Source organism: Chrysochloris asiatica, unplaced genomic scaffold (genome assembly GCF_000296735.1).
Source record: "Chrysochloris asiatica unplaced genomic scaffold, ChrAsi1.0 scaffold00047, whole genome shotgun sequence".
In the NCBI taxonomy this organism is placed as follows: domain Eukaryota; kingdom Metazoa; phylum Chordata; class Mammalia; order Afrosoricida; family Chrysochloridae; genus Chrysochloris; species Chrysochloris asiatica.
Genome location: NW_006408565.1, coordinates 11,315,963 through 11,327,078, shown reverse-complemented (window position 1 = coordinate 11,327,078; position 11,116 = coordinate 11,315,963). Strand labels below are relative to the sequence as shown.

General features: G+C 50.0%; 1 protein-coding gene across 1 annotated transcript; it reads left to right on the top strand.

The window, feature by feature from the left end:
- The first annotated feature begins 7,333 nt into the window (after positions 1–7,333).
- On the top strand, positions 7,334–8,032 carry ZNF593 (zinc finger protein 593). Its single transcript, XM_006862389.1, has 3 exons — positions 7,334–7,533; positions 7,734–7,796; positions 7,891–8,032. The coding sequence occupies exons 1-3, from the start codon at positions 7,334–7,336 to the stop codon at positions 8,030–8,032; spliced, it is 405 nt and encodes a 134-aa protein (XP_006862451.1).
- The last annotated feature ends 3,084 nt before the right edge of the window (positions 8,033–11,116 follow it).

Genomic DNA, 11,116 nt, shown 5'->3' with positions numbered 1-11,116 from the left:
CCTGCGACCACGCGTAAGCAGGCGCTCACGGAGCCGGGGCTGGACCCGGGCACAGTCAGGGACGTCCTGCCTTTGACGCACAGGAGACCTTTGGAAAAACCTTTCCCTTTGGGTCTCCATGTTCCCTTCAGGACCATAGTGAGATGAACAAAATGATCCTGAAGGCCCTTCTCTGAGCAGGTGGTGCAAGGGGAGGGGAAGGCTGCTTGGCTTCTGGGAATTCATGACTAGGATGGAAGATCAAAGAATCTGCTGAATAAAGTTAAAATGTTATTTTAAGTGGGTCCTGTGGTTGGATTAAGGAGCAGATGGTGAGAAGGGGGATGTTGTTGTTAAGTGCCATGGAGTCAGTTCCGACTCATAGTACCCTGCACAGGGTTTCCGAGGCTGTAAATCTTTACAGGAGCAGAACGCCTCATCTTTCTCCCGCGGAACCGCTGGTAGTTTTGAACTGCTGACCTTGCGGTTCACAGTCCGATTTGTAACCACTACGCTACTAGAGCTCCTTGAGAAAGGGGATAGGGCAGGCTTAAGCGGTTAAACGGGTGAGTTTTGAAGTATGCCTTCTCTATTGACAGTAAAGTACATATTTTGAAATAAAATGGGCTCATGGTGTGGCACTTAAGATAAGCACTGGACTGCAAACCATAAGGTAGGCGGTTCAAACCCACCAGCTGCTCCACGGAAAATCTTATACAGGGTCGCTATGGGTCGGCATCGACTCTTCGGCATTTTAACAATTTTGAAATTATTGTAAAGTATACTGCGTAGTGGTTACGAATTGGGCTGCTAACCTCAGGGTCAGCAGTTCAAAACTACCAGCTGTTCCGCAGGAGAAAGATGAGGCTTTCTACTCCCGTAAAGATTTACAGCCTCGGAAACCCTGTACAGGGTCACTATGGGTCAGAAGCGACTCCACGGCACATAACAACAACATACTGCAAAACTAAAAAATCAGTACCACTACTGATGATCTACGAATCGGGCTGCGAACCGCAAGGTCAGCAGTTAGAAACTACCAGCTGTTCGGCGGGAGAAAGATGAGGCATTCCGCTCCCGTAAAGATTTAAAGCCTCGGAAACCTGTACAGGGACGCTATGGGTCGGAACTGACTTGGCTGCATTTAACAACAGGCTCACTCATCCTCTGCCTCCCTTTCTCACAAGCATACACAAGGTCATCTATTTTCCTCACACGTTCGTTCTCAACTCTCAGTTCTTCCTTTGCTTGGGTTACCTTTTCCTTCCTGTCAATTTGTCCTTTTAAAATGAAGTATTTCCCAATTCCCCAGCCCACTTCACCTCCTCTGTGTCTAGAGTTGTTATGTGCCATGGTTGTTAAAGTAAAAGAATCTGTACAGGACCATGGAACCCATCCTAAGGGCTCCCCAGCTACCTGGAAAGTTGTACCTTAAATCTGGCCATTCATTTTTTGCCTGTTACCAGTGGTTAGGAGTCCTGGTGTGGCACTAGACCACAGGTTGGCTTGAACTACAAGGTGGACAGTTCAAGTCACTAGCCATTCCTCAAAAACTTGCTATGAGTGGAAACAGACTGTGGCACTTAACAACATCAGTGGTTAGGGAGCACAGTGGCTCCATATGATAAACTTCACAAGGTCTGAGGTAGAGTCCTCCAACCGCTCTGCAAGAGAAAGATGAGGTTTCTGCTCCCGCAAAGATTTAAAAAGCCTCGGAAACAGTGTCACCATGAGCTGACTGCACTTAACAACATCAGTGTTAACCACTGGGCTGCTAAGCGAAAGGTCAGCGGTTCAAACTCACCCCAGCAGACTGATGTGGCAGTCTGCTTCTATTGTTGTTAAGTAATCTCCAGTCAGTTCCAACTCCAGAAATCTGTCTGTATAGGGTTTCCAGGGAGTGGCTATTTCACTGCTAACCTTGCAATTAACAGTCCAGTGCTTATCCTACAGCGTCACACCAGAACTTGGATAAATTACAGTGGAAACCTCCGGAGCAGTTCTATGACCTATAGGGTCGCTATGAGTTGAATCTGAAGGAAAATGGGATGTTTGTGGGGCAAAGTGAGGACCCCTCTGACTGGACCCCGTCTGGGGGCCTCTCCATCCAAAATCAGCCTTCCCTAAGGTTTAAAAAAAAAGGTCAGCTACACTGGAAGTCTGGTCAGAGGCTTTTATTGGGGTTGGGAGGAGCAGGCGCCCAGTTCCACCGGCTAGTCGCCCTTGGGCACAGCCTTCACCCTCATTTCGGCCAGTTTGTGGGTGAGGAAGCCCCACTTGAAGCCGGCCGCAGGGTCGCCCTCCCGAGGCTCCCGGCTCTTGGCGGCTTCCTCCACGGCCTCATCCCCGGGTTTGGGGTCCAGCTCCTGGGTGGGCTCTGCACTGCGCAGCATAGACGCTGCAACCGCCTGCTGCTGCTGCCACCTGCTGGCGAAGGCGTCCCAGAAGCTGGGTCCGCGCGGTTCTGTCTCAGCTGCTGCTTGAGATGGGGTTCGCACTGCCAGGGGGCTGCATGAGAGATGCCGGTCAGGAGACAAATGGGAAGGGAAATAACGAGCGGAGGCAGGGTCAAGGAACATGAAATGGGGACGGGGGGAGGGGACTGGAGTGAAGAGCGGGGTCATGTGACTGGAGGAGTTCAGCAGAGAGGGGACAAGGTCAAGGCCTGGAGGCTAGGAGTGGGCTCAGAACACTGGGAACGGATCAGGGTGGAATAGGATCAAGGGATTAAGCAAGAGGCCTGGGGAGACGGAACCAGAGTCAGGATTCCTGAGGAGAGACAAAGGTTAGAGGTTTGGGGAAGGGCTTGGAAAAGAAGATAAAGGAACCAGGGTGGGGAAGTGGGGAGAATAAGCCTGAGAGTAGCCGGACCCAAGACGCGAGAGAGAAGTGCGGCTGAACGACTTGGATGGGGAAGGGGGCGTGGAATCCACTGAGGGGATGGGATCAGAGTCTAGAGGTGGGACACCGGGGCAAGGGGTGGGACTGGGGAGGAATACAGTTCGAAGACTAAGGAAAAGCCGGGATAAGAAAGGGAGAGAATGCTGAGGAGAAAGAACCACCTTGAGGGAAGAAAAACCTAGCTCAGAGGTTTGGGGGTGAGAGGGACTCCGGGAGCTAGCAGGAAAATGGAAGTGGAAAATCAATCAAGGAGGGGCGATGTGGCTTGAGGTGGGAATATTCAGGTCTGGGGAAGAGTCTTGGAGAATTGGGAGGGAGAGGGGCTGAATGTAGGGGAGGAAGAAAGGAAACCCTGGAATAGGAGAGATGGATGAAGCAGAAAGGCAGAGATGGAGTGTGTACCAGGGACCGAGGCCCTTGTCTCGATTCCAGCATCGAAGACCTTCTAAAACATGGTTTTCAAACTGTATATTTTAGGATCCTCAGCGAATTTACTGAAAAGAAAGATCCATGGACCTCAGTCCACCCCTGCTGAATCAGAATCTCTGAAGAGGTCCTGGGGAATTTGTATTTGTCACAGCTCTCTCTGGGTGGATGAGGATTAGACCAACATCTGGAGACCACTGTTATGAACCACATTCTGTTCCAAACACCTAAATTTCTCTATGTTCTGAGATTCTAGGGAGGTGGAGAGAGTGCTCATCAATACCTTCTAATACCCCAATCCCAGGAAGTCCTGGTGTGGTGCTGCAGGATAATGCACTGGACTGCAAGATTCTTTGAACTGCAAAGCTGGCTGTTCAGACTCACCAGCGGCTTCTCAGAAACCCTGTACAGGGTCACTATGAGTCGGAACAACAACCCCCAATCCCAACAGCTGGGAAGTTCTTCCTAAAATCTAACTTCCCAAATTTGCTGATTTGGCCTTTTTTGTGTTTAAAGAAAGGCAAACCATCAGGGATTGCCCCCAAGCCCTCTGTGGTCAGTAAAACAAATGAGATGAAAAAGGCATGGGAGATAGAGGACCCTAAGCCCTTCCAAAAGTCCTCCCCGCCCCTCCAACACACACACATACTGATCTGCACAGGGCTCCGGTGGCAGCAGTTTGTCCTCATCTTCTTTGTTAAACAGAGATGACATTGTCAGCCAACCTTTCACTCCAACTCCCTGAACCTGGGAGGGAGTGGCTGAGAATCAGGGAAAGGTCCAGCACAACCGCCCAGGACTCCACAGCAGCCTCCTCCAGGCTCTCCAGGGGCAGGAGAAGGAGCAGGTTGGGCATCAATGATGGGAGAACTCACCCGGCGGGCTAGTTGTGACATGGGATTGAAGTCCTCTTCAGCTGCTTCTGCCATCTCAGGCTCCATCAACACTGGGGTCTCCCTCTGGGACACAAGACCCCCACCCAGTATGAGAGGTCCCAGAGGAATGCTCGCATAAGCCTGGCATACAGAAACCAGGCACTACAAACTCCACAGAACTAAGTACACCTCATACCTCCTACAAGGGCACATGGGAATGTACCAAGGTATATCACTACAAAGAGTTACCAACTACATACACATACCTGTATAGCATGACACCCTTGTGAAGGCATACCTGTACCCCTATCCTCAGGTGCACAGACTCCTCCATACACAAGGGTATGCAAGCTCACATAGACACACACACATATACATAAGCATGCCTCTGGGTGGCTACTATTCCTCACGTGCACATGGTTATATTATTCATACACACTTGGCTCCTTATACACTTACACAACTACAGACAGCTTCACAGAGACCCACCCACAGCACACAAAACCTCTCCACCCACCCACCCAGGACACAGATGCACCCAAACATACACAACACGCAATATCTGAAATGCCTACACAGAAACATGCAGGCATAGACTACTGCCCCAAATGCATACATCTAAAAATACCTGCACCCAATTCACACCTATGGAGCCCTTGTGTGGCGCTGTGGGTTAATGCACCAGACTGCAAAGCCATTTGAACTGCAAAGTGGGTGGTTCAAGCTCACCAGCTCTTCCTCAGAAACCGTATACAGGGTCACTATGGGTCGGAACCTCTCGACGGCCTTTAACAACAACAACAGTTCACACCTGCACACACCCTTCACTGGGGATTCCACACAAGTGAGGCACCAGTGCCTAGACAGGCTCAGCCTTTAACACCAAACTGTCTAGCCATTTCACACACACACACACACACACACACATATCCAGGAATGGTTCCTATCCCTGCTATATTTATTTGCACAACTACCACCTACCACAGCCTCTAGATGTAAGATGGTTCCCAGTTTCAAAGCCTTGTTTGATCTTCTTATGTCAGAATACAGCATGGTCCACATATCACTCTGATCTGATGCTGTTTCCATGATCCTCAGAGTATAAGCACTGCTTCCTCCTACCTCCAGTAATAAAGGGATCACTAAGGAGCTCTGGTAGTGTAGTGGTTACGAATTGGGCTGTGTACCTCAGGGTCAGCTGTTCGAAACTACCAGCGATTCCGCTGGAGAAAGATGAGGCGTTCTGCTCCCGTAAAGATTTATAGCCTCGGAAACCCTGTGCAGGGTCGCTATGAGTCGGAACCGACTCCACGGCACATAAAACAACAATCTGTGCCAAGAAAGCCATGTCACTTTTGCTCAGCTCTGCCCATTAGATACTTGTATCAAACTGATGTGTACCCTGTGGCAACTACCTATAGATCCTAGAAAAATCTCTCCCATGTGCAGCCCTTGAGATCTTTGGAGACCACTCCTCCCATGTCCTCCTAGTCTACTCTTCCTCAGTTTTCTTGGATAGCCTAGCTTTCTGATACTGCACCATGCCATCCCCCGAGTATGCCAATGGCTTCTGTACAATTGTGCCTCTCACCAAGAGTCCCCATGTGCCAAAAAGCAGGCATGATGTAACCCACCTCCTCTGCCAGGTCCTCCTCAGATTCCCCACTCAGGGTCTGCAGTACTTTGGACTTGTAGGTTTTCCAGAAGGCCTGGTTCATGGCTGCAGAGAAAACAGACCTAGCGCCCATGCACAGGAAGGCGGTGGCTCAGTGGGCACCCAGTGACTGGCTCTAGGAACTTGGTGAGCCCAAGAAACTGTCCCAGGGATCAAGTGACTTCATTAAAGATGTACCAGTGTCCCCTGCTGGCACAGTGCCCAACTAGTGAATCTAATCCAATGGGGTGGGGATGAGTGAGGGTTTGTGCCACCTCAGCCCCTTCCTTTGACACATATTGGCCAAGAATATTGAAGTCATAGCTCCCTCCACAGAGCCTTCTTTTCTGGGCCTAGGACTACTTGAAGTTGATTTCTTTAATGGCTCCAGAAAAATCCTTTTTCTATCCATAAAGTATTTGGGTGCAGGGGCCCACATTGCTACCCCTTATGACTTGTGTCCCACACCAGTGATCACCTCAGTGGAACACCCTATGTCCCCACATCCTCAATGAATTGGAGAGGATAGGTACTTAGGTCCCCAGCAGGTGCCCTGGTTTACATTTCATTGCTTTGGGAGTTGGATACTGATTCCCTCTCCCTAGGGATACACGTGCCTGTCTCCTTGTTTCCTGGCAACAGGTTCTAAAGAGCTGGAAGCCCTGAATTATTGCTGAGCTCCTCTGGCCCGGTCCTGTGGAGCTGCCTCTGGCCAGCCTGGGCGGCACCAGGCTCTAAAGAATGGGGCTCTTTGGCCTTCTCGCCACTCTGGGCACGTGACACCTAGCCTGTGTCTCTCCCTTTGTAACCAGTCCACTTCTGGGAGAAAGGAGGCAAAGGTGAGGTGGTGCTTCTCCGAGCACCTCCTTTTCTTGTGAAAGGAGCTAGCCCTCTGTCTCTGGGGCGAAACACCCCTCTCTTATGGATTTGGCTGACAGTGGGTAGAGGGTGGAGCTGGAAGGGGATAACCAGAGTCGTGAGAGGTGGTAAGAGCTTTGTCAAGGACTGGAGGGATCTCAAGAAGCTCTGTTGGGTCGGAATCCAAACATTTACTCTCATTCATTTGTTCATTTTTTCACATCATATATATTTATTAATGCCTCTTCACCGCAGACTCTACCATTTGGGAACCAGCAATGAGTGACAGGGCCAGACGACTGAGATAGGTTGGGCCAGGTAAGGAAGGGTAGAGTAGCCAGCCGACCCACTCAGTTCCAGAGCCACACGCACCCTTCGCTCCTCCGCAACGGTGGTACGCGAAACCTCAAGCAGGTCAGTGAGGACACGTGGTCCGCGCGGCCCGGGGCTTCTTTATCACTGAAGTCCACCACCGCCTGAGGGCGCTCAAGCTGCTGCCTATACAGGAGACGTCATCAGAGGCGGTCTAGGCGATCCTGCTCCACCCCCGGGCGTCGTGTGACGTCATTGAGCGGTCCGGAAGCATCCACACGTGTGTTGCCAGCCTTGCTCCGGGCTCTCTGGCCTGGTTGTACAGAACATGGGTCGTTCCCGCCGGACTGGTGCGCACCGAGCGCACTCTCTGGCCCGCCAGATGAAGGCCAAGCGGCGGCGGCCGGACCTGGATGAGATTCACCGCGAGCTGCGACCCCAGGGTCCTTCACGGCCTGCGACCAACGCGGATGCTGAGCCCGACCCAGACCTGCCAGGAGGGGGCCTGCATCGCTGTCTGGCCTGCGCGTGAGTCTGAGCTGGGTCTGGTCTGGAGAAGAAGAGAGTCTGCGGTGTGGGTCACGGGTTATGAGGTAGGGGCCCTGGGGTGCTTAGGGTCACCTCTCTTGCCCATATCTGATGCCCTGGAGCCTGGTGTCAGGGAAAGAAATAAAGAAACAGGAGTACTTGAAGGGCACTCACTCTTCTCACCTCCAACATCCCTACAGGAGATACTTCATTGATTCCTCCAACCTTAGGACCCACTTTCGATCCAAAGACCACAAGAAAAGGTATGGAGGAATAAGGAAAAGGTTGATGGATGGGTGCTGGCAGGCAGGCCTCGCAGTCTGATCAGCTGCCAACGCCTGACCTCCTTCCTTCCAGGCTGAAGCAGCTGAGCGTGGAGCCTTACAGTCAGGAAGAAGCAGAGAGGGCAGCGGGCATGGGCTCCTATGTGCCTCCCCAGCGATTGCCAGTGCCCACAGAGGTGTCCACTGATGTCCCAGACATGGACACATCTTGTTGACCTTGCTTGAGGATACCACGCGGAGGAGCTGCCATGGACATTGATGCCAGAACTAGGCTTGGAGAGACTGTGCCAACATCTCTTGGCCCTGGGTTTGGGGAGTGAATGACTTCTTGGTGCTTACACCCCAATAAAAGAACTGGACAAAGAGGGGATTGCCTTGACTCTCTAATTTTCAGGCCAGGGCCCCCACCTTCCTCTAAACTTCTGCTCTGTAAGGGTTTCCCTTCTGTATGCAGGGCCCAGACTGTCTACTCCCCACTTGGTCCAGCTTTAGAACTACACACTTGCCTTCCCTCTGGGATCCTGTCATCTGAACTGGAACATACACAGTCCCAACCACAACCCAGGTGAAGTGGGGAGGGAGGAGTAGGGGCAGATTTATTCTGTCCTGTTTCCAGGGAGGGCAGAGACTGATCCTCCAGAATAAAAGGGGGGACTCCTGAGATTGGAATCCCTTCCTTGGGTCACCTGCCCTGGCCCCTGGAGGAGAGGCTGTGTACTTTATCATGGAGCCCGTGGTGGCTGTCTCTGTCCCACCATCTTCCAGACAGCATAGCAGGAACCACCCAGCCCAAGCACAGTCAGCAGCGTGGCCACAACCCCAGCCAATGGACTACAGGGCTGTGTCTTCAGCTCCCCGCTTACCTGCATCTAGGAGTGTACAAAGGGTATGCTTAGGGGTTGGTTGAGACTTCTGGGAAGGTGGAGAGGAAGGAAAGAGCTGAGAAGGTGCAATTTCGTAGAGACATGGACGCCATTGCTGCTTTAAGGAGATTCCTCCCCAATCCCTTTCACTTTACAGCCCATCTGGTCCCTGACTGCACCGGCAGCAGGGAATGTGCCAGAGGCTGTGGGGTTGTCATCCTAGCTTGGGCAGCAGGAGAAAAAGTTCAGTGGTTTGGATACTTACCTGTAGCACTCAAAAGTAGCTTGGGGCCAGGTGTTGAAATTGCATAGTGGAGGCCACTGGCCTCCCTGGCAGCCTGTGAGATGAGGGTGGACTTGAGGAGCAATGGTGTCCACAGTAACAAGGATTGGAAATCAGGGTATCAAGATCCCTGACCGCTCCCTCATATGGGCCCATGCCCTCAGAGGATGTTCACCAGCATCTGCCCACCCAGGTCTGGCAGGGTGTGGGACAGCTGGACCTTTAAATCCAGTCCCTTTCCCTCACCCTACCCACCCTGCCACCCTCAGGAGCACTTGTCAGGAGAGAGCAGTAGCACCTCCCCAAACGACTGGGGGAGGTGAGGCCTTAACAGCATTCAGGAGTCCCAGGTCTGGACCAGCTACTGAGAAGGCCTCCCTAGGCCCTGGCCCGGGCCCTTCACATAACTCAGATTACTGGATGCCACTACTCAAGCTCTCAGCAAAGACAGAGGAAGGTTCTTTATAGAGCCCTCCAAATAGTGAATGCCTTTTACCTTCCTTGGCTCATGTTAGGTTTACCATCCCTCTTTCCAAGTTGGAATTCCCACAGAGACACTTTCATCTCCCCCATACCCTCAGCTTGTTGTTAGTTGCCATCAAGTCTGTTCAACTCATAGCGAACATATGCACAGAACAAAATACTGCCTGGTCCTGTGCTATCCTCACAGTTGTTCTATTTGAGCCCATACTTTAAAGAAGTATTTTGAAGCAATTTGCCTAGTGCAATACATTGTTTGATTTCTTGAATACTGCTTCCATTGAGTGTTGATTGTCGATCCAAGCACATGAAGTCTTTGACAATTTCAATCTTTTCTCCATTTATCATGATGTTATTTATTGGTGCAGTTGTGAGGATTTTTGTCTTCTTTACACTGAAATACAGTGTATACTGAAGGCTGTAGTCTTTGATCTTCCCCAATAAGTATTTTAAGTCCTCTTCACTTCCAGTAAGCAAGGTTGTGTCATCTGCATATCGCAGGTTATTAATGAGTCTTCCTATAATTCCAATGCCATGTTCTTCATAAATTCCAGTCTCTCAAATTATTTGCTCAGCATAGATTGAACAAGTATGTTAAAAGGTTATAACCCTGACACACACCTTTCGTGATACTAAACCATTCAGTATTCTCTTGTTCTGTTTGAAGGACTGCCTTTTAGTCTATGTATAGGTTCCACATGAGCACAATTAAGTGTTTTGGAATACCTATTCTTCACAATGTTGACCATAGTTTGTTATGATCCACACAGTGAGTGCATTTGCATAGTCAATAAAGCACAATTGAACACCTTTCTGGTATTCTTTTAGTCAAGATCTATGATATCCGCAATGATATTCCTCAGCTTGGGGACAGTAAATACCTCATGGAATTATGAAGACTCAGTGACAGAATGTGTGTAAAATGGATACACCTTTGACCCAGGAATTTCACTTTTAGGTGTCTATCCTACAGATGCACTTGTACAATTGAGGAAAGATACATGTACACATACAAGGGTGTTTATTATTAAAGTATCCTCTGCAGTATCAAAAATCGGAAAATGGTTTGAATGGGTTAAAGGGGAGAAATAATGTTAAGATGCTTGGCTTTCTTTTGAATCTTAGCTTCCCTTGCATACCACTGTAGAATAGACACTGGAAGGGGAGAGAAAGGAATAGCCAGAAATATGACCAGAGAAAGCTTGTAAGTCCATCTTCTTCCTATAACTGTTTGGAATACCTAAAATGGGGCTACAATGTGCCTAGTGAAGGAGGCTTCTTGCAGAGCCTCTGCATTGCATAAGACCATAGGTGGAACCCTGAACCCCATCCAGAATCTTCTGAGATGGGAAATCTCCACTTGAAAGGACAAGCAGACCAGCCTAGAGTGGTTAGAAGAACGTTAAGAGAAAAAAAAAAAAAGAAGAAGAAGAACTTAAGATACTTCTTGAAAGAAAAAGAAAGACCGACAGGAAAAATAAAAAACAATAATGGCAGTCCAACTGACTACTATAAGAGCAAGCAAGTTTCTCGCCCAGGAGACATCAAGGCAAGTGGATGTCAGAAGAGACTCTGAAACTTGCTCTCCAACGTAGAGAAGCCAAAGCAAATGGAAAAATTGAAGAGGTGCAAGAGCTGAACAGAAAATTTCAAAGATCAGCTCGAGAAGATAA